The sequence below is a fragment of the Notolepis coatsorum genome (genome assembly GCF_963971535.1).
Source record: "Notolepis coatsorum genome assembly, chromosome: 13".
Taxonomy (NCBI): Eukaryota; Metazoa; Chordata; class Actinopteri; order Aulopiformes; family Paralepididae; genus Notolepis; species Notolepis coatsorum.
This window is the reverse complement of record NC_140177.1, coordinates 124,100,960-124,128,010: the sequence shown is the minus strand read 5'-3', so window position 1 is coordinate 124,128,010 and position 27,051 is coordinate 124,100,960. Positions and strand designations below refer to the sequence as shown.

At 47.9% G+C, this 27,051-nt stretch overlaps 1 protein-coding gene across 1 annotated transcript in view; it reads right to left on the bottom strand.

Moving 5' to 3' along the window:
- The window catches only part of LOC311239485 (kin of IRRE-like protein 1), a gene marked incomplete at its 5' end in the record, with an annotated part of 259,717 nt that overhangs the window by 14,749 nt on the left and 217,917 nt on the right, over positions 1-27,051 (bottom strand). Inside the window, 1 exon segment of the mRNA XM_084327791.1 lies at positions 27,047-27,051. This exon segment is cut by the window's right edge and continues 212 nt beyond it. Coding sequence (XP_084183917.1) covers positions 27,047-27,051 — 5 coding nt within the window.

The following is a 27,051-nucleotide window of genomic DNA, read 5'->3' as shown; positions in this document are numbered from 1 at the left end:
TGTGTGTTGGAATGTGAGAGACAGTAGGTGGGTCAATAAAAAATGTTTACAATGGGTGTGGGCCAACAGCTAAAACAATGAGCGGGGCACATCACATGACTCTGTTATCTGTGGGGTCTCTAGTGTCACACCGAAATAGGCCGCTGGAATATAGGAGGACTTAGTTTCAGGATTACAGAAGAACTCATACTTTTAAATGAATGTTTATATCCTGAATGAAACTTCAAGTAAAATGGCAAATATTACTGTTATGTTGTGCTAAGAATTTTGGACGTAATGATATGAAATATGAAAGATTCTACTAGTTAAAAGTAATATGTCTGTGTTTAGAAATAAGATGAAACAATGTGGTACAAATAGAAGCAAATGAGCCTTGGTTGAATTAAGTGGGACATATTATAATGATTAAATATAAACTGTTTGTAGTTATTCAACTTAAGTTAAAAGGACTGTTCTGAGACTTAATACCACAGTTATTAAGTCTATTTTTAACTAAGCAATAGCCCTTTGATTTGAAACAATGAAACGAGAAACAGTTGGACTAAGGCCCACCTTCTTTGAAATTTGAACGGTGAATGCTGGGGATTGGATGAGACCATTTGGGTGAGGTCATGGATGACCTCACTTTGAGGAGTTTCGCCTCGTTGATAAAAAGGGGGGTGGGAATCACAACAGAAGAAAAACGGCAACAGAACACACCACCCCCACGGAGAGGACGGCGAAACAGCAAGCAGAGGAACACACGAAGAAGAAGCTTTTTGGAACGAGAAAAGAATCCCTTTGTTGTCAGCAGACAACAAAGAAAATCAACAACTCAACGATGAAGATTATTATTCTTTAATCTACCTTCTTAGTCTAGTATTGGGGACAAACGGCATAGTGTTTAGTCCATCAATACTAGTGCACACTCCATTTTCCATTGAAACCAGAATCATTGTTATTTCACTTTTTACTTTGAATTAAAAACAGATCTGAGACAACTTCTCCTCTTCATTCTCCTGCTTAGCTGCCGTCCTACAGACCGCACTGGTCTTTATAAGTAAATAGGTTTTAAGGTGAATTTAGATACACAACACAGAGTACAGGTAGTTAAATGGTTTTATAAGATAAAACCCTTATTCCTTTTTACTATAATTGGTGCTGTGGTTCTAGGCTGAAGCGCTCAAGAATTTTTTTTCTTTCTCTCGGCTAATCGGCGTCTGGGAGATCGGGTTCATCACGACAGTCTCCTGCGAATCTACAAAGAGATCAGGTGAGTGAATACGGGGCCGTGATGGATGAATATACAGGGCGTTCAGTTCGAACAGGGGTTGGGAAATGTGATTACCTCATGAGATTCTCACCAGGACGGAGCAGCCGTCGGGGAGGGAGGTAATGGGGTAGGCAGGGTATGCGTGACGATCACAGATCATATAGGGCAGGAATGTCAGTTTAAAGCGGGGATGTCCCGGCCGGTCACTCGGTAACTGATGGAACCGTACTGCGCGTTGGCGTGTGGTTCTTGATCGTGGCCACATTCGTTTTTGCGTTCAGGAAGTACGGTAGGATACGTCCTGGGATACAGGCAGGCCATGTCCTTCCAGGGGCGTATGGTATGTGGGTTATTTTTTTCGTGATCTGGGCAGTGGGTGGATTATGTGTGTACGAATTGCTGGGCAAACGCAGGACCTCCGCTCGTGGCCGCCTCTCAAGCGGCGGGGAACGGGGGTTTAAAACGTCGGCAAACGATGCAGATGGGATTTACAGGCTCTAATCCAACGCTGAAACAGATCCGCGGAATCAGGTGGATATATAAAGAAGGCGCTAATATGGTGGTGGTCGTCACGGGTTGCGAGATAATTAACGTGGTGGTGAAATAGGCCAACGAGGGGCCTTCCGATGCATAACACGTAGGCTTTTGAAAATATCACTCAGACTAGCCGGTCACCTCGAAAGTTTTTACGGGGAGGGGATTTTTTCTGGGATATCAGCCGGTCTAAATATAATCGATCCGTAATTAAGGGTTGGGTAGGAGGATGCAGGGTTTGCTTGTTAACCCGTGAGAAGGTTGATTGCAGAAAGCAAAAGCCGCAGCAGATCCGATTAGAACGTGTTTAGCTTCGGCGTCCTATTTCGGTACGTTACGTCGTGGCAAACGGGGACAATAGCTCTTAGCAACAAGTCGTTTCAATATACTGTTTATAATGTAAATGTTCATTGCATGTATTGTGTACTAACGCTCTTAAGCGCGGTGGAAATGAGTGCGGCGAAACTATTGAAAATAGTAACAATGTGTGGTAATGCTAATGTTAAAGCTAGGATAACATTGAGGCTAACGCCCGAGCTATCGACTAGCTAAAAGGTCAAACTAGCCTTTCGAAAACGGAAGACAACAAACACTTTGAACCGGAAGTCGTTTTAAGCAAGTCGAGTATGAAAAGTTTTTATATTTTTTAAGCTGTGATAATATGCGCTTACGTTGGATTAAAGTCCAGTCAAATGCTGAAGGCCGCTGCGGCGTGGCTCGCGGCTACCTATGTTCAAATGCTGAAGGCCGCTGCGGCGTGGCTCGCGGCTACCTAGGCTACGTACTACATGATACTGGGTCTGTTCAATACTGAATGATTGTGAATGAGTGATATTGTTGTGTGACTGAGGTATCACTAATGTTAAATGCGTTGTGTGAATTGCAGTGTTCATTAATGTTAAATGTGTCGTGTGAATTGCAGTATGAGAGTAACTTTTGATGTTGTTTGGCAATGTAATTATGGTTAAGGCTAAAGTATTTTTGATAAGCCGTAAAAGAGGCTCGCGCATGCGTGCTGGTTTGTGAGTGAGAGATGTGTGGGGTGTGGAGCGAGTGAGCAGTGTGGGTGCGATGTGGTTAGAAGTGCACTAGGGGGCGGTAGAGCCATGTCTTAGGCTCCCGTCCTAGGTTAGGTACAATTCTTTACGTTGTGGAGGAGGTCTAATCTCTTGTGGTACAGTAACTTTATTACGTTGGCGGTACGTTAGATTAGTAGGCAGTGGTGACGATTTAGAAGCCACAGTCTTATTCATTTGTCTCTTTTTAGGGCCCCCCCTATCCCTCTCTTTTCTCTCTCTCTCCCCCTCTTCCCCTCCCCCTCTCCCCTTTGTCCTCCCTCTCACTCTTCTCTCTCTCTCTCTCTCTCTCCCCCTCTTCCCCTCCCCCTCTCCCCTCCTTCCTCCCTCTCTCTCTTCTCTCTCTCTCTCCCCCTCTTCCCCTCCCCCTCTCCCCTCCTTCCTCCCTCTCTCTCTTCTCTCTCTCTCTCCCTCTTCCCCTCCCCCTCTCCCCTCCTTCCTCTCTCTCTCTCCCCCTCTTCCCCTCCCCCTCTCCCCTCCTTCCTCCCTCTCTCTCCTCTCTCTCGCTCTTTCCCCCTCTTTCCCTCTCCCTCCTCCCCCTCCCCCTCCCGCTCTCCCTTTCGCTCTCCCTTACTCTCTTCCCTCTTTCTCTCTCTCTTTTTCTCCCTTGTCACGAGGATGGCGTTGAAGTCTGGGTTGACTTTCTATTTGGTATTCGGTTGCAGTGTTATGTTGTTAATATGAGGGCGCTGTAATGGGGGAAGTGGAGGTTTAGTTTGAGTGAGGTGGAGGTTTAGTTTAAGTGCAAATGGGGTGGCACAGGTGTGCATTAGGATGTGCAATGTGGTGCGGTGGTGCGCTCACTCATATTCCCCCCCTTCTCCTTCTCACTCTCCCTCGTTATTGATTTGGTTCAGTAGGCCTGGTGGCTCATACAAGTTGTGTGTACAGTTGAGTTCAGGCTAGGTAAGATATGGGGACTTGCAGTGATGGGAGCTGAGTGAGCTCTCTGTCTCTCTCCTTTTCTCCTGCTTGGTTGATGCCTTTAGGACAGGGGCTTGAGAGTGAAGTGTGGGTTTGTTTGTTTGTTTATTGGGGTTTCCTGTTTATATACTGGATTAAGCCATCCTTCTCAATTTTTGCCTTAAGCTTGGGTATTATTTTCGTAGGGGAAGGTGTAGTAACGGTTGAGGGATGCATTTGCGGTTATAGTGTGGATTTGTTTGTATTGTTTATTGGGATTTCCTGTTTGTGTACTGGATTGAGTGGTGCTAGGGTGGTCTGTAGGTTTCTAGTGCTGGTTTGGTTGACGCCCGCAAAATGGTGATGGCGAGTGGGACGTGTGCAGTGACAGTGGTAATGACCAGCGTCAGGGCGATGATGTCGTGGCAGCGGGCGGTGGAGCCATACGCTCTGGCTCTCTCCAGGTCTCCAGCCACCTGCCGGTCCCTTGACTTAACGGAGAAGTGAAGCGCTGCTGACCCGGGGCAACACAGGTTCAGGTTGACAAAGCTGCATATGGACCATATGATGTGGTCCCTGGGTGGTGGCCGGTCATGTTGGACCAGCGGCACTACGCTTTGGTCGGCATGACGCTCGTACTTCTTCCTTTGCGTTCGGACGAACTCTGGCTGGTGTGGCGGGGACTCCATGTCGGTGTCTTTTGTGTTGCGTTCATGGTGGTGTGGCTGTAAATTGAGGTGTGCTTTGAGGTTGTGTTTGGGACTCTCTGCGCAGATGGACCTGCGTTTGGGAGGTCGCTCTGCTCGGCTGCACCTGCGGTTGCGATGGTAGAGTGTGTTTTGGGAGTCTGTGGTAGAATTCTCGCCTGCCACGGTTGTATGTATGTGTGTGCGGTTTTTAGGGTGAGTAGTTTTTTTTTTTTTTTTTCATTGGGACAGGGTGCTAGCTCCTTATTCGCTTTAGCATAGGTTGTGCGGGGAAGTGTTGTTGTGACGGATGTGGGAGCTGGGTGCCGGGTGGGCGCTACCCATCTGAGTGCGTGTGTGGTGGAAGGATGTTTGTGGTATTCCTGGTGAAGGGGGCCGAGGGTTTTCGTTTCGGGTTCGAAACCGAGGCGAGAATGCTTTGGGCTGAGTGGTGGCAGATCCTTGGTAGTCAGGGATCTGTGGGAATATTGCGACGAGTATGGTGCTGGGGTCTATGGTTTATAACATGGACAGCTGGACACTGTGCGAGCACGGGGATTCTGTGATATGAGTCGCTGAAAATTTATTTTTTTTCCTCGTGAGATGATGGCGTGTGTTTAACACCTATGGTTTGGTGTTAAAAAGGGGGAATGGAGATTAATTATGAGTAATTATGTGAATAATGTGATGTAAAGTGTGATGTAAGATAGGAATACATTATAGACTTGCTCAGATAGAAATAAATACGGCAACACATATAAGCTAATGTTAAAGTTACATCTACACATAGTCATGAAGCTGTCAGTGACAATTAGAATGTTATATGAGATTGAGACGACAAATACATTAAGCAAAGAAGAAATTTTTATCAACTAGATTACCATATCCATCACAAATGTTTAGAAATGATAGGTTGTAAAACTAATTCTGATTGTTCAAAGGAAAGGACCGTCAACGTATCAATGGACGGGAGAGGTTGATGTACAATGGGTTAGGGAGGGGGTAGGCACCCCGAACCTCTAGCCCAAAACAGGCGGCAGTGGGCTCGCAAGAGTCTGGGCGCACGTTAAACACATCATATAGTGCTGAGGAGTTACTGAAGGCCTCCGTGCGTAACGAGGTATGAATTAACATACCACTGTGGTACCGTCTAGTCGGCCCAGGAAACGTTGCACGTAAGTTAGTGTGGGCACTGGGTGGTACGTGGACGACAGTCCACACCTAGAAGTGGGGCAGTGCGCCGGGAGGGGCACAGCACCTGCTGTGAACAGGCTAGGCTGGCGAAAACTGTCAATATTTCCATGCCCAGAGCAAGCGGGATGGGGACAAGACCGTCGGTTTCTAAACTGAGTGGCTGATAGGTACTACGGACAGTCAGCCACTTGGGGTCCTGACTTGATGACGGACTATGAGGTCGCTATCGACTGGGTCGCCAGCCGGTCAGGAGAGCGTTATGGCAGAGACCATAAATGCACCTGGCTCAATGTACACTCAGGCCACAGTAGCCTTACTAGCCGATACAGGGTTAGTAGGCGAGTTGTGCTTCTGTGATCAGTGTTTTTGAAAAGAAAATGCTGGGAAGCAGAGGGATGAGGGGTGTCAATTCAGAGGAATCTGGATTGTCTCTCCTAAGATTGGAAAGGGACCCAGCCTAAAACTGCACCTGAAGGTAAGATAAGGGGACTTCTTCCGTTCATGAGAGGAGACCTTAGCCTGGAAGTGGAGACCTGCATCTCTGTTGGGGGAGAGGGGCCGGCGTCGGGCAAGGCAGCCAAGGCTGGTTGTACCGTCGTAGCGGACTACCTAAGCCTTACGGGGAGAGGTGCATCTGAGTAAGGGAAGGAGTGCATCCGAACGGGAGGAGGGTACTCTTAACTGGAAGTAGGTTAAAAGGGTCAAAGCGGTTCCTCAGAGAGCCGAGGACACGACAAGGGATTGGGAAAAATCCAGTTTACCAATTGGACAACGGAAAAAGGCTAAGGCCGTGTCGTTATAATTCAAAAAAAATTGCACTAACTCTCTCTAAAGTGGTATTAGTATAGAGACGCGCAACATTTCTATGCTTAAGATAAATAATGAAATGAATAGCGAATATCACTGGAATTTAAGTGTTTTTTTTTCTTTCTTTCTCCACAGTTGCTCGGGGCGGACTGAGACAGTGCTGACGATTCCAACTCCAACTGGGGAAATAATTGGCTATTTGAAGCCTGGGTATAGTATAATAAGCATCTTGTCAATTCCTGTCTGCACCAATAAAATCTGAAAGTGTGAGTGATTTTTAACTCAAGTTGGTAAAAATAGTTTGAAACACAGAGAAACTTGTTTTTCCAAACGGTGATATTGAGAGTGTGTGAAAGTGGTGAGAATGTCGAATGCCCAACAGGTTCACCCTGGTGGAACATTGATAGGAGCAACTAAAGGTTTAGATGCAATAACCATAGCAAAGGTAGACAATCTGTCTATTTCAATGACTGGAAATGTCACAATAAAAGTAAAGAAGCAATGGCCAAAGATATTCAGGCCTTTACAAAACCTTGTATTTAAGTATAGGAAAGGAGGCCGTTATAGATCGCGTAACCAAATAAAAAAACAGAAAAAGAAAGGACGAAGGCAGGGCTGTACGGTGCGATATATATGTCGCACGTGCGACACTGACGTCAGTCTGTGCGATGAATGAATTGACTTCACTAGCACGGGTGCGATGGCCCGTGGCGCAAGCAAAAAATAAAAAATAAAATGTGACGGTAAATGAATGGACCACGGCGCTATCCACCTGGTACTTGTAGTCTCGTGCGATTAGAAACAATGTCCCGTCTCGCGTAGAGTCCATATCAAAACACCAAATCCCATAATCCCTAGCGAACAATATCCCCGCGAGCCGAGGCAGCCAGGTGCGAGCTCAATGTAGACAATGTAGACTGAGACAGTTTCTGACAAGATGAAGCGCTTTTTTAAGGTTTTAAATCCAAAAGAAGTACAAAACCCCAAACGAGCCCGAGAGGGACCACCGTTAATAGAAACGAGACAGGAGAAGGAGAAGATTAAGGTTTACAGATATAACGCAGAGTGGAAAAATGATTTTCCGTGGCTTATTTTTAACGAGGAAGAGCAGCTATTATTCTGTCACTGGTGCCGAGAGGCTCCCGAAAAGATTCGATCAGAAAATCCATATGTCGTGGGTAACAATATCCTAAAAAGGGATAATATTAGCAAGCATAATACGTCCCATCGACACATTCTTGCCCGGGATGCCTTCAACTCAACCCCGAGCGGGCCGGCACCCTCTTGCACTCGCTGAGTAAACAGACGACCAGAGCGGATGATGCTGATCTCCGTGAGGTAACGTTTAAGATGAATGTGGCATATTGCATCGCCAAGGAAGAAATGCTGTTCACTAAATTTAAGCCGCTAATTTTACTCTGTAAAAAGAACTCCATCGTATGGCTACTTAAATTCCCCTCCGGGATCAATAAAGTATTAATTATCTATCAATCAATCTATCTATCTATCTAATAACGAGACAATATGCAAATAAGGTAATAATAATAATAATATTAATTCATTTTATTTATAAAGCCCTTTTCATTCATGCAGAGTTCCTTGTACTTCTGATTAATGCAATAGTGTGTGTGTGTGGATCTGAAAAAGTGGCCAGCAGACATGATGCTGGAACTGTGACACGTGTGCAGTGCACACACACACACACACACACGCACACACACACACACAAATAATTATAATAATAATAATACATTTATTTATTTGGTTCCACAAATATGTACAGGTGTTTGTATGCATTATATCTATTTGTTATGTTGGTTTCTAGGTGTTTCTAGGTTGGTTTCTAGCTTTCCCTGTAATCTGAGTCCACACCAGCGCTGCCTGGTCTCGGACTGCTTCATATCGGTTATATGGTTATGTCCTTGTTCTTTTTGTTTTACATTATGGGCAAATAAAGAAAGAATTTGTCTGAAAGCATTTCTTGTTAAAGTTTGGATTTTGTGTGCCCTGTATGCAAGATTCATGTCCCTTGCCAGTCACATACCTATTTAAGTAATGAACTGCACTACTTGTGGTTGTTTTTAGAGATTTTAGAGACGTTTTATACTCGTGCTACAAGATTTTGGCCTGTGCTACAAAACTATCAACCTCTGTAGCACCAGTGCTATGTGCAAAAAAAGTTAACGTACAGCCCTGGAAGGGCAATTAATGCCGGCAATGGTAGCATGCCAATAACCTCTGCAGACACATCATTGACCGAATTGAGTAGTGACGTTAACCTGATTGATTTGAATATGACTGATTCCCCTCATGAGACAAGCGTGTCTGAGGGACTTGGAATGATGATTTTGATTCCAACACAGGGGGTCTTTGAGGAGAGAGAACCAGAGACAACTGTTTTACCAGAGCCGATCCACGCTGGAGTGTCCATTGCAGGTGACTGCAATTTAACCAAGGGACAAAGAAAGCGACTGAGGAGAGCGGCATTGTTACATCAGTCCTGGGAAGTTGACTCTGGCCGTATGGCTGGAGCAGAGACCGACAGCAGGTATGGGAAAATACACAAACATTTTCCACAGGCCACCAGCTTCCCTTGCCCGGGCTTCCCCCACCCCCAACACCAGCACCAAACTGAGAGGCGTGGCCCGGTGACGAGGAGCCAGTCAGCGAGGGCCAGGGTGGAGGAAGAGAGGATGACGTGCCTCTCTCCAGAAAGACAGAGGGCATTCACGGAAGCATCCGAAAGACATGAGACAGTCCGTAGAAAGCTGGTGGAGAAACAGCTGGCGGTTGACCGAGTCGCACACGAGAGGGACATGCTAGAACGAGAACTAGCGGAACAGACTGAGATCATGAGTGATGTAATTTTAGAAGTTATGTTCCGTGCTGCAGAACTAGGACTCCGTGAATGAGAGATGTTGCTTGCTCCGGTGCCCGGACGGGGAACTGGGCCGCAACATGGTAATAAGAACGGCGGGCGGGGTGAGTTTCCAAGCCCCTCCCAACAACAGGCTCAAAGGACGGCGGCTGAAAGGAACAGGTATGTGGCTTTCTCCCCAGAACAGGCTCAAGGGGGGCGAGACCAAAGATGGACTGTCAGAGGAAAGAGCAATGGAGGTAATGGCAGAGAGCAAGGACAGACTCTGGGCCCGATGGACCCAGGGCCATCCGATTACAGGCGGGGGACCCACAGGGCCCCACAACCGAGGGAACAAGGACAGGCTTGCTGGACATGTGGACTGATAGGTCATTATCAAAGGTCATGTCTGCAGAGGGCATCGGCTGAATAAAAAAATATAGATAGGTATTAAAAATAAAAATGAATTGAATAAAAAATGCTATTGAGTAGAATAAAAATAGAAAAGACAATATATAGATGGGTTAGGTGATTAGGTTATGTGTGTAAGTTACTAAAAGAATGTGTGACTAATGTGGAAAGATGGAGTAACTGACAGTTGCATGGCTAATCGTACTAACAACAAAATGGTAGTTAAACAGATTTTTGGAACACATAATATTAGAAAGAGTAATGATATGGTACTGCTTCAGTTAGTGACCAGTAGTAAATATCCATGCTTGATCAATAAGTGGATTGGTCAAAGGGTGGACTGCATGATTAAGAATTAAGAAGAAGATATTGATAGACGAACATTAACAAACATGATTGAACAGATATAGGAGTTTATTTCTTTTTCTTTTTATTTCCTAGTTTTTACAAGAAATTTCTGCCTCAGGCCGGGAGTTTTCATTTTGTTTATTCTTTTGATTTTTTTTCTTTCTCTTTCTTAGTGTATACAGGGGTGGTTATGCCCCTAGAGGATAGGTTGATTTTGTTTCTAGGAGTGAGTTGAAGAACGACACACACAATTTTGGGTTATTGTTTTCATTTGTTTTGGCATGTTTTTCTTTGTTTTTGTTTCTTTTCTCTATTTTTTCTTAGGAGCGGAGGATGGTGGCGACACAGCGGGACTGGTAGTATATGTCTATATAGTGGACTGAGAACGAAGTGGATGGACTAGAGCTGGTTCATGATTTTGTTCTCCGCCCATTGAGAATCCAGATTTAGGATCTGGGAGGTTGTGTCGCAGTTTTGTGGGAAGTGTTGGAAAAACATGATTCTCTGTACATGGATAAGCTCAGTAGGTTTTGGTCGCCAATGGCCAAATAGCTTTTGTGTAAGGTGTGGACGTGTGTAATTGATAATTGGCTTGTGGGGGACTCTGACGGCTTGTTAGAGGCTGGCAGAGTGGGTGAAAGAGGTGTGTTTAAAGCGACTGTGGTTTGTTGCCAGGTTATAGGATTTGTTGGCGACGGGGTCTCGTCAGTGCAGGCTGTCCGTACCGAGGAGAACTGTCTGGAAACGAAGGTATGATTGTGAAAATGATATTCCACATTCATAGGGTGGTGGGGTATACTACTGTGTTGAACTTGAGACATTGGTCTAGTAATATAGTACAGCACAAAGTAATGAGAGCCATGTGAATTCTTTAGAATATTAACGATCTAGAAGCCATGAAATATATAGATAAATGATTTGGAAAAGAAAAGAAAGTTGTCAAACTCAGAACAGTAAAGAGTGTCTGAGGGAGGAAAAAATTTGGATTCTCAATCAATTGTTGTGATAAAAGTAACCTGCATTGTCCACCGAAGCGATATATACTCACTGCAGGATACGGATGGGAGATTGGTTTGTCAGCATTCGTCAGAGTGTGGTACGAGGAAAACCAAGGACTCCATCGGTACTGTTGATCCAAGACACCAGTGTCTACCCAGCGGTTCCATGGGGAACCACAACACTGCGGGTACCAAGAGATCCAGGGGAAGCCTAACTCTCAAGCGTTGAGAGTTCCGGCCAACGCAGTGACCGAGTCCTGAGGCTTCGGAGGGGAACGAGAGAGGCCAAACGACAGGCAATCTACGAGGAGAAGGGCTGCAAGGCCTCATCAACTGCTCCGACTGTCAACAGACAGGCTGCAAGGCCTCATCAACTGCTCCGGCTGTCAACAGATAGGCGGCAAGGCCTTATCAACTGACCGGGTGTCATCGAGCGAGGGGGTTGAACCCCTATCGGCCCTATCAACGACCAGGCGGAGGGTGGAGAGAACCATAACCTCTTCTGTTGTGAAGGATCAGATTAAACCGAATATATATATTTATTTATGGATATATATTTAATAGTATTTGTATATCGTTTGATATCCCTTGTATATTCCTTGTACATATACACTGAATATCCCTTTAGTCTACTAACAGCCCATAATAGTTTCATTCTCTCATTGGACAAGAACCTGGCGCCAGCAGCCAAGCCCCTTGGTTCAAGTTCAATCGTGCCGACGAACATGTCGTTACAAGCCCGGTTCCGCGTAGGAATACGTCTGGCGAAATACGAATGGTACTATTTGTTCACAGCGCATATATATATGGCGCAAGTAAAGTAGAATTTTTTTTTAGTTCATTAGTCCTTTACCCTCCAACCTAGTGGCAAGACGTTAAGCCTCACCCACGACCCACGTGTGGTGCAGTATGGCCTACTTGGCCTCAGAATAGGCATTGAGGCATCGTGTGGATTAATAGTTGAATTGTCATAGTTTGGCACTATACCGTCGAGTGGGACGTATTTCTATTCAGTTAATAATAGTCTATTATGTATGGTGCATCGTTCGGTTAGAGTTATAAAGTGAGCAGTACCCCCATCGTTCCTGGCGTTATCTAGAGTCTTAACCAGGCTGGGCAGACCACGTGTGGTGCTTTCATCCGAGGAGTTCTGGGCCAGGACGAGTGGACCTGCACATTGGATTACTTTACCCGGACGACGGCGAGCCCTACACGGCTTGGATTATCTACTTGCTTTGGGTGCTTTGATTATGCCATGGATAACAGCCAACACTGCTGAGTGTTGGAACTACCCCCCGAGAGGAGTCCAGGTGAGACGGCGCTCTACCCCGAGTGAGGTCGCCTCACGTCTCTTCGTTGTGGACCGGCAGCTACCGTCTACAAGAGGGCCCAGCTGTATTCATCTGTGGACCGAGGTTCTGTGGGCACCGTGTTCAGCACTCTGAATTCTCCCAAGAAATCGTTGGCCAGATGGGATATCGCCGGCGGCTCACCTAACCCCCCCCCCCTACTGACTTACAACCAGCGGGACCCCCCTTTAGTGTATCCAGCTATAATCATTTAAGTACCATCGCTATAGTTCCCTAAAGAACCAGGTTGTATACTTGCTCCCTGCGTAACCAGAGATTGGACATTCAATGTTGATTTGCCTACGAATACTCATTTGCCTTACAAGTGCATTCAAATCATAAATGTCATTAAGTGAACGTTGTATATACCCTTTGCTATATAAAATATTCGATTTATACATTTGTGTGGACTTCGTTTCATGGTGGGAAAGTGTTCATCATATCTATATCATGTACTGTGTGGCCAGTAGTTAAAGTACATAATCGGTAGTGGTTTAATGATACCATACTTATCAATACAGTCAGGGAATTGTACCCCTCAGTTACATCTTCCACTATTCCGAGGGTCGACGGGGGTCGAGCCAACGACGACTGTAGGAGACAACACAACCTCCTCAACAGCCGTGACAGCGCCAGAGGGGAGGTCAAATCACCCCACCTGAGATCGACGCAACTGACATCCGAGGGAAGAGCTCCTGTTTCAACTGAACAGGTCATACAGCAGGGGGTCATGCCCCTATTGAGTGACAGCACGAGGCGACCAGGCCTCGACAGAAGAAGGGGAGGGATCGGAAGGCAAAAAGGTGGCTTTCTGATTCTACCTCCCTGTTTGAAGCCAAGAGTTGTGGGTGGTATTCAGAGTGAGATCAACAGTTTTGATCTGCACCATCTCTGAGAAATGAGGAGGGGTGGATAGGTCAATCCAGTAGACATTGACCCCCCTCTCCCTGCTCCAAGTCAGAATTTGACACCCCTAATGGAAACCAGTGGAAATTGATCCTGGTAAGCGAGGTCTGATGAGTATCAGAGTGGGAGAAAAAGGGTGTCAAAGACTGCACACAGTGAATGAAAATGGACTGAAAATAAAGACGTTTGAGTGGTTATAATTATACATAGGAAAAGGATGTAGAAAAAGTATGTTTTTTCGATTTTTTAGGATCCGAGTGTGGTATGCAGTATGTATTTTTATCTAAGTATGATTTAAAATGTTTTATTTTTATCCAGGTGGTGGAAAGCAGTAAGCAGAAGTTAGGATCTATATTTAGCATATTATACTAGCTAATTAAGGATAGTTAATCTCTATCCAAGTGTGGATTTGTGGTATAATTTGATAAACTATAGCTCCTAAATATTGGAAAATGTCACTAAAAGAAAAGGTTTTAAGCATACATAGGCTTTGGTCAGGAAACAGCATTCTATCACATTCAGGCAAAGGCCTAGGAGCAGGATGTAACCAGAGGCAGGGTGTGTGTGAAGCAACTTGGGATGTAATCAAGGCAGGGTGTGTGTTGGAATGTGAGAGACAGTAGGTGGGTCAATAAGAAATGTTTACAATGGGTGTGGTACAACAGCTAAAACAATGAGCGGGGCACATCACATGACTCTGTTATCTGTGGGGTCTCTAGTGTCACACCGAAATAGGCCGCTGGAATATAGGAGGACCTAGTTTCAGGATTACAGAAGAACTCATACTTTTAAATGAATGTTTATATCCTGAATGAAACTTCAAGTAAAATGGCAAATATTACTGTTATGTTGTGCTAAGAATTTTGGACGTAATGATATGAAATATGAAAGATTCTACTAGTTAAAAGTAATATGTCTGTGTTTAGAAATGAGATGAAACAATGTGGTACAAATAGAAGCAAATGAGCCTTGGTTGAATTAAGTGGGAAATATTATAATGATTAAATATAAACTGTTTGTAGTTATTCAACTTAAGTTAAAAGGACTGTTCTGAGACTTAATACCACAGTTATTAAGTCTATTTTTAACTAAGCAAATAGCCCTTTGATTTGAAACAATGAAACGAGAAACAGTTGGACTAAGGCCCACCTTCTTTGAAATTTGAACGGTGAATGCTGGGGATTGGATGAGACCATTTGGGTGAGGTCATGGATGACCTCACTTTGAGGAGTTTCGCCTCGTTGATAAAAAGGGGGGTGGGAATCACAACAGAAGAAAAACGGCAACAGAACACACCACCCCCACGGAGAGGACGGCGAAACAGCAAGCAGAGGAACACACGAAGAAGAAGCTTTTTGGAATGAGAAAAGAATCCCTTTGTTGTCAGCAGACAACAAAGAAAATCAACAACTCAATGATGAAGATTATTATTCTTTAATCTACCTTCTTAGTCTAGTATTGGGGACAAACGGCATAGTGTTTAGTCCATCAATACTAGTGCACACTCCATTTTCCATTGAAACCAGAATCATTGTTATTTCACTTTTTACTTTGAATTAAAAACAGATCTGAGACAACTTCTCCTCTTCATTCTCCTGCTTAGCTGCCGTCCTACAGGCCGCACTGGTCTTTATAAGTAAATAGGTTTTAAGGTGAATTTAGATACACAACGCAGAGTACAGGTAGTTAGATGGTTTTATAAGATAAAACCCTTATTCCTTTTTACTATACTCTTACAAACATTACAAAAACATCTCTCTCTCTCTCTCTCTCTCTCTCTCTCTCTCACTCTCTCTCCCCCCCTGCGTTGTGAGTGAAACTCTAACTTTTTTTTCTAACTGGCTGTGTTTAATGTTCTGAATTAGACTGTTGCTTATTTATTGTGTGCTTTCACAGGTGTGTTGGCTTTAGTTGTTTTTGTTGAGTTTAGCTATAGTATTAGAGTCACAACAACAATTGTTTGGTGAGTGCTGCGTCGTGCCTTTACACAGGCATGGCGGAGCACGGAGTACCCTCCGGTTTGGAGAAACATACACGCAAACATGGTGTGTCAGTGGAAGAGTGCTGTCTAGCTGTGGGCGCAGTTGTGGGATATGCGAGTGTTAAGTCAGCTTCTAGAATGAATAAAGCAGTTGTCATTTTCCTTGATTCTACCATTAAAGTGAATCAGATGGTAGAAAGTGGAGTGGTGATTCGGGAGACGCTTACTACTGTGTTTCCACTCGTCACTCTTTTTTGGGCTGACTATAGGCAAACTAAAGGTGACTTTAGCTCACTGCAACAGTGGTGGGATGTAGGTAAAATACATATTAACCCTTATGTGGTGTTAGGGTCTCCAGTGACCCGTTTCAAGGTTATAATATGTAATAACTAGTTGTAGTTGATTTTATTAGAACAAAGCTTCATGACAACACATATATAAGCACAGTAAAACTATGTTTCATCATTTTGAAAATTCTGAAAGTACCTGCAGAAAAAAAGGTACGACTGTGGTGTTAGGGTCATTCTTGACCCGGCAAGGTAAAACTATACTATACAGGTAAAACTATACAAAACCAATACAGTATCTGACCCCACCTCCACCCCCTTCCTCCAAGAGAACAAATCTTTTCTCACATCACAGTATGTGACCCCTCCCCCACCCCCTTCCTCCACGGGAATAACCATTTTCTCGCAGTACAATACAGGTGTGACCCCACCTTCACCCCCTTTCTCCACTACAACAAATGGAGATGTTGATACAAATAAACTTGACCTGACTTGACACCTGTTTTGCTCACACAGACACACACACACACACACACACACACACACACACACACACACTCACACACATGTGTTCATTAATCATAATTAATCTGTGAATATTATTTGAATCAAATAAAGTTGGTGTTTAAAAAAAAAAAAAAGTTTGTTTTCTGAATCAAATAAAGTGTTTTCAGAAACCAACTTTTTTGTGTTATATATCGTATAGCTTACGCTCTGCGCTCTTAGTGGAAAATACTGAATACATTTCTTCACATGTACACACCCATCCGCCTGGCCACACCCCCATACGCTCCTCTACATAAGCGGGGATGTGGCCATACTAACAGCTCCTTCCTTATTTTCACCACCGACAAGTGTCTGTATACACCACTTGAGTTTAGTGCCGAAATAGTTGGAAAGGAGCTACGTTGAAGAGAAGGAGCTGCGTTAACATTATATCTTTGTTTTCTCTCTCACTAATTTCGAGGAAATACAGCGATAATGTCTTCGCCACCGGAGTGTCTAGAAGATGATGATCATTCTGACTTCCACCGGCGCTTCGTATTAGGGGCTTGCGTCGCTGAGCAATCCCCGCCGGCATTACCTCCGGCTCTGCAGTTGGACTCTTTGCTTGGGAGGCGCTCGGCCGTGTGAGGGCTGACGGCCTCTCTGGGGCGGGTGATGTTTTTGCGACGCGGTAGCCAGGTGTGTCGGTTGTGGGGGGAACAACTACACAGCTTACGAAGGCCGGCTCCAGGCTGGTATCCTTTTTCGCTGCCACTTAGCGGCGTGGAGGGGGTTCTGGTTTGATGCCCACGTTAACATTAGCTCCTCCTCAAGTAAGAGCTTTGTTTTCCTGGGACCGTGATTCCGAATCTGCGGTTCAATTCCCCGGGTCTCTGGACAAACGGATACCCACTGTCGCTGTGCTGGCCCCCGATTTTCAAGATGAAAAGCACCCGGTGCGAGGGAGGTGAGCTTGGTGTTTCATTATGAGAATATCTCCATGCTCAAGTCGGCTATAGTCCGCATGGGACTTGTTGCCGGCACCGCTGTGTCTGGTAAACACAGAAGAGGAAAAGACAGCGGCTGTCTGAAGTGTTGGCCTGTATTGCTTTTCTCATGTTGTGCAGTTTTCAGTGGTAGCCGCTTAGCTTGCTTCTGCGTGAGCTAGTGGCTAGCAATAGCCGGGTTGAGCTAACTGTTAGCCAGTTAGCTGTTAGCTACGACGTTAGCTACCGGCTTTGCTCGGCTGGGAACGTTAGCTTGATGCTATCAGTTAGCCTAGGGTTAGCTGTTAGCTTGTGCTACGACCATTGGCGTAGCCGTGAGAATAGCAGGCCCTGGCACTCTGACTATGACCGGCTGATCTGGTCTGGAGACCTGTGGCCCGAGCCATACTAGAGTGGTGTGGTGGACTAGGTCTGGCTGAGCCACTGTTCCTTATGGATTTAAAGGGATGTACAATGAAAAACCTGTCCCGCTTCTACAAGGAACTGTTAACAGTGTGGGGCTTGTTTACGAAAGAGAGACTGAAGAACGGTGACTCTTTGTACTGGCTTCTGAGGGAGCCGGTGGTTCATGGGACTCATTTTCAGGGTGGGGCCAAGCCAGCGCTGAAGCAAAGGCTGTGTGAGGCAAAAATCTTCACGTTGGGCAATGTGCTGGAGGTGTGCGGTCCCATTTTTGATAATGATGCCGGTCTGGCCTCACAGATGGGCACAAGGTCTGTCAGGGTGATGGGCCGCCTACTGGGAGGCTGGAAACAGCAGCTGACTAATGATGAACTGGAAATGTGTGTTGATTATTGTAATGGTCAGTTATTGCCTGTTGAAAATGATTATTTTCCTGTGGTGAAACTTAGTCCTGTTTTTAAATGTGATGGTTGTCTGTTAGAGGTGAGCAGTGCTGCTGATTGCAGGCTGAGCACCATGGTCGGCAAAGTTATGTATTACCTGTGTGTCAAAGTGTTGAATCAAAACAGGCTGAAGGATAGGGTTGACACTCCATGGAGAGCTCATCTGGGCCTGCAGGAGGCTCAGAGGCCTGAGTGGAGAGCACTGTACAAACCACCGTTAACTAAAAGAGTTGGGGATTTACAGTGGAGAATCATACATGCTGCAGTTGCTGTGAACGCTTTTGTATCTGTGATTAATTCTGATGTTGAAGACACCTGTCCTTTCTGCACAGAGAGGGAAACAGTTTTTCACTGTTTTTTAAAGTGTGACAGGCTCTTGGTTTTTTTTCAGTTCCTAACACGCATGTTTGTGATGTTTGATGAACATCTTACTCCAAAGATGTTTATTTTGGGGTACAGGTACAGCAGGAAGAGGAGGTTAAAGTGTCAGCTCTTCAACTTCCTGCTGGGTCAGGCAAAAATGGCCATTTATCTAAGCAGGAAGAAAAAGATTGAGGATTCGGTGCTGGTAGATACCACTATCTTGTTTAGATGTATGGTACAGGCAAGGTTGCGAACAGATTTTCATTTTTACCAGTTGACCAGCAATGTAGCAGAGTTTGAGATGATGTGGTGTTACAAGTGGGTGTTGTGTACAGTGGAGGGGTTGGAGTTGGTTTTTGGCTCTGTTCTGATGTGAAGTTTGTCTTTTATTTTTCTTGATTTGATTTGCTGTTCTGTGTTCTGCGTTAAACATTTGGATGTATTTCTGATTGCTGAGTGAGAAAATAAAGCTGTGTTTAAAAATCAATATCTCTCTCTCTCTGTGTGAGTGATTCTTCCCGTTGTGGAAGAAAGTTCAGAATGTTTCCTTTCAAAAGAGACCAGAGTCGTGCATGTGCTATGAAGTGGTTCAAGAATAAATCGCAAATTACTTTGGGTATGCAATCGTCAGGCGTGTTGTGCAAAACTAGCCCCATTTTTGCCCGATGGATAACTGGTTAACCTTTTCACTGCCACATGACAAAGGGTTAACCTTTCACTACCACACTACAGAAGGTTAACCCTTTACTATCACACTACAGACGGTTCTATTTCATTATGGCTGCCCCTCAGCATCATTCTGCACGCACTTCACTTCGTGCACGAGCACTGAATAAAAAATTCCACAATGTACCTTTACATCCCAACATTCATCTGGCCACACCCCTATCCGCTTACCTTCATAAGCAGGTGTGTGGTCACCTACTCGCCTCCTTCTTCACTTTCACCACAAGGAAGTGCCTTCGGTAGATCCCACACTTGACGAGGTTGTTAGCTGAAGAAAGTTGAGACGTGTTTAAATTTTGTTTTGTTTTTTTCTTCTCTCATATATTCGAAAGAAAAAAGCTAAGTCATAATGTCTACTTCGGAGAGTTGCGCTCGCAACGCCACTCTTCACCAGCGGTTCTCCATTGCCGCCTCTGTCGTGCGTCTTGGAGCGGGGTTGAGGCCTCTCTCGTGGTCGGCAGCCACGCCCGGTAGGCGTCCGATGGGTAGTTTGCCTCTCCAAGGAGCTGGTGCACCAGTGCCGTCTCCTGTGCGATGGCCTGGTTCCGGCTCTGGTTCCTCTGCTTCCGGGGAGTCGTCCACTGTTGGGCGGCCGACTCCTTTGGTTGCGGGGGATTTGAGACGCAAACTTTTTGCGTCGGCTCGCTCCCGTCGCAAGATGGTGGCTTGCAGACGCGAACGGCCTGGTTTTGGTGAGTTGCTGGAGCCAGATGAGGATGCGTCGGTCTCTACATGCCCGATGGAGACAGAGGACTACATGATAGAGGCGGACGGGTTCTTGTTTGAAGGCCCGGTGGAGACGTGTCCCCTGCCTGTCCAGGTAACACTGGAGGGGGAGATGTCTCCTTGGGGTTCCCCGCCCGCAGATGTTGGGTTAGAACCTCCGACTCGGCGGCGGGATGCCCTGCTATCAGCCACATCAGAATGTGGCTCCTTGACCAGTAGTCTGCTGTATGTGAGGGACGCAGGCTCGGAGGAGGAAAGTATGCAGGGGGAACTACGTGCTTTGTTTCCCGAGCTCATGGCGGCGGCGGCAGTCACAAACGGCGTGCCGCTGCCGCAGCCACTGCCTGTTCCTGTCCCTGATGATCTCATAGGTCATCTATGGCAACGTCGCCCGGTGAGAGGGGTGGACGTTGTCTACCCATTTTTCCCCTCAATGAGGCCTATGTCCGTCAGGGCCAGGTGGTATCCCACATCATGGGCCTTACTCCCGCCTACGTGCAAGTCACGCGGGTGGCGGGTTTGGTCAACGGCATGAAGGAGGGCGTGCCACGGCTTGATAGGCTGATGGCGGCGCTCCTTTGTCCGGAGGTGGTGTGGGAGCCGTTACGGAAGCCGGTTCCCCAAGGGAAATCGGCGAGGCGGTTGGCATATTGGAGCGACCAGTCATTTATCACCGGAACACAATCTCTAGCTGCCGCGTCTAACATCGCGCAGCTGGCGAGATTCATGTCCGGGATATTGACGGGCGGCACGGAGCTGACTGATTTACAGCATGATCAGCTCGCCCAGTCGGCAGGAGCCATCCTGCATCTGACTCAGCCGCAGGCTATAGCCGCTGGGAAAGTGCGTGCCCTGGCCACTCTGATCCAGCGCCACCTTTGGCTGGAGCAGGCGCGTGTGCCGGAGAAGAAGAGGACTCCACTTCTGACCGCACCCCTCTCCGATGCTGGACTATTCGGGACGGCACTGCAGCTGATGACCTCAACCTGCAGGGAGATGCAGGAGGAGCGCTCCGTGCTCCAGCCTCATTTCCCCCCGCCCGATGTCGCCGGTGGAGTCAGACGGCTGCCGCGTCGTCGAGGTTCCTCCGCCGTGGCCGCCGCTGCCACCACCGCCACTGCTGGACCTTCAGCGAAGAAGGCCAGGAGGAGAGAGGGCGCCTCCGCTACTGCAGCCGGCCCATCTATGCCCGGAGGTGACGGTAGGGATCGTCGAGACCAGCCGCCGATCATTTACCGTCCCTCCGGGGCTCCCCGGGGTGGCAAATCCCGAGCGGCTCGTGGCAGGCGTCGCTAAGACCCAGTGACTTTTTCCCTCTGTGGTCCCCCCCTGTTTCCCTTCCCGGCCCCGCTATGATTTTGTTCAAAAATAAAGAGTCCCCTCTAAAGGGGGACTGTATTTTTTGTTAACAAACTGTGTTTATTCACCAAACATATGATGGGGTTGCAACGTGTGAATCTTTTGCTAGTATGGGTTGATAGGAGGGCTACATTCATGTTAGAGCTTAAGCAAGGCCTGCAGCCTACACTCGGTTGAAAAAGGTTTTTTTCTGCCTCGACCTGAATCTCCACATAAAGGTAGAGGTTAGTTGTGTGCTCTGTTGCTTACACAGTGATATTGAGCTACAACACTATTGTGTTGGGTTTGCAGTAATGCTCGTATGAAAACGTACCACGGCTCAGCCGTTCTCTCTCTCTATCAATGTTTTTCTGTGTTACAACATGGATGCGGGTGTGGGATTCACACACACACACAACTTGGTCTTGCTATAAACCCTGTTCACAGATGTGTCTGTGGTTAGCGTGCATTGTATTAGCTTGCGCTATTCATTAGCATTGCTACTAAAGGTATCATATGGCTATTGTTGTTGTTGTATGCAAGGGTTGGGCTTGTGAGGGGGTGCCGGATAAACCCCTCCTTCCCTCTTCTGATTGGTCAGGGGGTTTATTGGCCTCTCTTTTTCGTTCAGTCAGGGCCAAGCTGTTAGGCGGCTTGGCAGGGAGGGGGGGGGGGGTTTCCCAGACTCTGCACCCATCACAGGCGTTTGAGTCTTGGGTTTCCCCCCGTCATAGCACACGTCACTAGGCACGTTGCTATTGGACGATGACTTCCGTGAGTTTAGACCCGTATGTAGGGTCTGTTGTTGTCAAGTGTCGGGATAGAGCGTAGGAACTTAAGGTTCCACTACGCTCAATATACGCGTAACTTGAGTCGGTTGGTCACATGACTCAATGTTACCGTGGCTTTTCAATCTATGGCTCACGTGGGAAGTCTCTCTGAGGAGTTCCGTCTCTCCTCTGTGGTAGGGATGACGGGATATACAAATTTAAAAAAAAATTACCCTCGGCTGCGTCAAGTGGGATTCATGTCAGTCGGTGTTTCTTTCTTTTTTAATAAAAAAGTGTGGAGAATGTGAAGCACGACAACCTTCTTGTCCTTCTCCCAGGCGCCTTGAGGGATCGATGTGGGGTCTGGTTAGACTGTCCATTGATATGTTTTGGGTCCCGACGCATACATAGTGCTGGCTCGGGGTGTTTCTGATAAGAATCATGCGGGTGGCTAGTACGCCTTGGTTACTTGTTATTAAAACAGCGTTTTTATAAAGCAACTGGGATGGGGGATTTTTTCCTCTTCCGAGAGCCTGTTACTGGGTCTCGACGGATTCTCGTTCATATCTGGGGGATGTTAACGGAATAGATCAGAACATAGGTAGAGGGGTCTCACGCCCTTGGGGTGGGCCACCGAGCGCGGTTTAAACCGGACCGTCTGGGTGGCGCCCTCTTTTTATGTTTTAGATCAACACGCATATCTGCCCCTTCTCCTGGAGTAGGCATGTCGGCGTGGTTAGGGCACGGGACTGGTTCTGGTCACGCTGGTCCAGGTCAGTTAACCCGTTGTCCGCCGGGGATGCAGATCTGCTGTTCTGGTACCCTGAGGGACTTGGGCTTTTTTCAGGGGGGAAAATGCCGGGTCGGCCCGGGTGTCACAGGGTTAGGCGTTATGGAGACCCTTTGTTGGGTACACTTTGTACCTGGCACTATTGTAAGGGTCTGGTTCTCCTTCTTTCGCTCCTCTCTCACGCATGGCGAAGAGGGGGCTGTTGGGGTGGTCTTCTGGACCTCCTCTGGTAATCCTGTGTGCTTCCCGAGCCGCCGGGCCCGGTCCGAAGTAATGTTTCGTTGAAACCGTAGGCCCGGGATAACCGTTTTTTGGAAACTGAAACACTTGTACTGCGGTATAGCCGCAGGTGTGTTTTGGAGTTTTTTCTTGAGGGGTTATAGGAACAACCACCATCTGTGTACCGAGAGGGTGGTTGATTCCCTGGTGTGTTGGAGCAGAGTCAACTCCCGGGTTACCCGGTTGAGTGTGCCCCTGCACGTTCATGACGTCTGCCAATCGTGTTAGCCTTCTCTGCCTCTACCCCTCTGGGTGGGTTTTTTTTAATGGAGGCTTTGTCATGGTGCTCAACAACGCCAGCATACGCCCCTTCCGCCGGGGGGGCTGTTTATCGGTTGACTCCTTTGGCGCCTGTCTCGTCCGCAGTGCTCCAGGCTCAGGTCTACAGCCTGCTGCCTGGTTTCCCCGGTGTGCTGCCTGCTTCCGTTGGTTAAACTTTTTGAGTGCTTTACGGCCATGCTGACTGCCTGTTCTGCAGGGTCAGTGTGTCAGTTGAAGGGCCTGCTCTTGGAGGGGCTCTATCCGAATACGCTGGCGATGTGGGGGGCGGTGTCACTAAGTGACCGCCTGGTGGGGTCTTGATGCCTGGCGTCATTGACCTCTCCGGGCCCCCTTTTTCCAGGGGATCCAGTCCCTTCAGTGGGTCTGGGTCTTCCTTCGCGCTCCGCTGCTACGGCCTTGCCACGGGGTTGGGTTTGCTCTTGACCCCGTGATTCTGGGGGCAGTAACGAGGGTTGTTCCTTCCGTTCGTTCCCTGGTGGCATGCGGGTTGTGCGTGTGCGTAGTCGTGGGGTCAAGCCACGGTCTGCTCACCCTGTGCGTTGAGTTGCTTGAGTTCCTCTTCGCACGGTCGGATCCGTCTCCATCCCGTCCTCCAATAGGGAGTGTATCCTCCATTAGGGAGGGTCGGGGGGCTCTGTCCTCCCCGGTCTGATGGTTGTGGGGGCCTCAGCGGGGTACATTTGTCGAGCTTTGGCTCCCGCTCAGCTCCTCTTGTGCAGAATGATGCTGAGCGGCAGCCATAATGAAATAGAACGTAAGGTTATGTATATAACCAAGTTCTATGAATTATGGTGACGCTCAGCATCAGGACGCCGCTGCGGCCCTTGATCTCGCCTTGTGGTGAAAGTTTGGGAAGGAGGCGAGTAGGTGACCACACACCTGCTTATGAAGGTAAGCGGATAGGGGTGTGGCCAGACGAATGTTGGGATGTAAAGGTACATTGTGGAACTTTTTATTCAGTGCTCATGCACGAAGTGAAGTGCGTGCAGAATTATGCTGAGCGTCACCATAATTCATAGAACTTGGTTATATACATAACCTTACGTTAACCTTTCACTATCACACTACAGAAGGTTAACCTTTCACTACCACACTACAGAAGGTTAAAAATCAATATCGCCCCACGTACCCCTCTCCCCCACTACAGTGTTTGTTTGTGCCCCACGTACCCCTCTCCTCACTACAGTGTTTGTTTGCGCCCCACGTACCCCTCTCCTCACTACAGTGTTTGTTTGTGCCCCACGTACCCCTCTCCTCACTACAGTGTTTGTTTGCGCCCCACGTACCCCTCTCCTCACTACAGTGTTTGTTTGTGCCCCACGTACCCCTCTCCTCCACTACAGTGTTTGTTTGTGCCCCACGTACCCCTCTCCTCACTACAGTGTTTGTTTGTGCCCCACGTACCCCTCTCCTCACTACAGTGTTTGTTTGTGCCCCACGTACCCCTCTCCCTCACTACAGTGTTTGTTTGCGCCCCACGTACCCCTCTCCCCCACTACAGTGTTTGTTTGTGCCCCACGTACCCCTCTCCTCACTACAGTGTTTGTTTGTGCCCCACGTACCCCTCTCCCTCACTACAGTGTTTGTTTGTGCCCCACGTACCCCTCTCCCCCACTACAGTGTTTGTTTGTGCCCCACGTACCCCTCTCCCCACTACAGTGTTTGTTTGTGCCCCACGTACCCCTCTCCCTCACTACAGTGTTTGTTTGCGCCCCACGTACCCCTCTCCTCACTACAGTGTTTGTTTGTGCCCCACGTACCCCTCTCCTCCACTACAGTGTTTGTTTGTGCCCCACGTACCCCTCTCCTCCACTACAGTGTTTGTTTGTGCCCCACGTACCCCTCTCCTCACTACAGTGTTTGTTTGTGCCCCACGTACCCCTCTCCCTCACTACAGTGTTTGTTTGTGCCCCACGTACCCCTCTCCTCACTACAGTGTTTGTTTGTGCCCCACGTACCCCTCTCCCCACTACAGTGTTTGTTTGTGCCCCACGTACCCCTCTCCTCACTACAGTGTTTGTTTGCGCCCCACGTACCCCTCTCCTCACTACAGTGTTTGTTTGTGCCCCACGTACCCCTCTCCTCACTACAGTGTTTGTTTGTGCCCCACGTACCCCTCTCCTCCACTACAGTGTTTGTTTGCGCCCCACGTACCCCTCTCCTCACTACAGTGTTTGTTTGTGCCCCACGTACCCCTCTCCCCCACTACAGTGTTTGTTTGTGCCCCACGTACCCCTCTCCTCACTACAGTGTTTGTTTGTGCCCCACGTACCCCTCTCCCCCACTACAGTGTTTGTTTGTGCCCCACGTACCCCTCTCCCCCACTACAGTGTTTGTTTGTGCCCCACGTACCCCTCTCCCCCACTACAGTGTTTGTTTGTGCCCCACGTACCCCTCTCCTCACTACAGTGTTTGTTTGTGCCCCACGTACCCCTCTCCCCACTACAGTGTTTGTTTGTGCCCCACGTACCCCTCTCCCCACTACAGTGTTTGTTTGTGCCCCACGTACCCCTCTCCTCACTACAGTGTTTGTTTGCGCCCCACGTACCCCTCTCCTCACTACAGTGTTTGTTTGTGCCCCACGTACCCCTCTCCTCACTACAGTGTTTGTTTGTGCCCCACGTACCCCTCTCCTCACTACAGTGTTTGTTTGTGCCCCACGTACCCCTCTCCTCACTACAGTGTTTGTTTGTGCCCCACGTACCCCTCTCCCCCACTACAGTGTTTGTGCCCCACGTACCCCTCTCCTCACTACAGTGTTTGTTTGTGCCCCACGTACCCCTCTCCCCCACTACAGTGTTTGTTTGTGCCCCACGTACCCCTCTCCTCCACTACAGTGTTTGTTTGTGCCCCACGTACCCCTCTCCTCACTACAGTGTTTGTGCCCCACGTACCCCTCTCCTCCACTACAGTGTTTGTTTGTGCCCCACGTACCCCTCTCCTCCACTACAGTGTTTGTTTGTGCCCCACGTACCCCTCTCCCCCACTACAGTGTTTGTTTGTGCCCCACGTACCCCTCTCCCCCACTACAGTGTTTGTTTGTGCCCCACGTACCCCTCTCCCCCACTACAGTGTTTGTTTGTGCCCCACGTACCCCTCTCCTCCACTACAGTGTTTGTTTGTGCCCCACGTACCCCTCTCCTCACTACAGTGTTTGTTTGTGCCCCACGTACCCCTCTCCCCCACTACAGTGTTTGTTTGTGCCCCACGTACCCCTCTCCCCCACTACAGTGTTTGTTTGTGCCCCACGTACCCCTCTCCTCCACTACAGTGTTTGTTTGTGCCCCACGTACCCCTCTCCTCACTACAGTGTTTGTTTGTGCCCCACGTACCCCTCTCCCCCACTACAGTGTTTGTTTGTGCCCCACGTACCCCTCTCCTCACTACAGTGTTTGTTTGTGCCCCACGTACCCCTCTCCTCACTACAGTGTTTGTTTGCGCCCCACGTACCCCTCTCCCTCACTACAGTGTTTGTTTGTGCCCCACGTACCCCTCTCCTCACTACAGTGTTTGTTTGTGCCCCACGTACCCCTCTCCTCACTACAGTGTTTGTTTGTGCCCCACGTACCCCTCTCCTCACTACAGTGTTTGTTTGCGCCCCACGTACCCCTCTCCCCCACTACAGTGTTTGTTTGTGCCCCACGTACCCCTCTCCCCCACTACAGTGTTTGTTTGCGCCCCACGTACCCCTCTCCCCCACTACAGTGTTTGTTTGTGCCCCACGTACCCCTCTCCTCCACTACAGTGTTTGTTTGTGCCCCACGTACCCCTCTCCTCACTACAGTGTTTGTTTGTGCCCCACGTACCCCTCTCCTCACTACAGTGTTTGTTTGTGCCCCACGTACCCCTC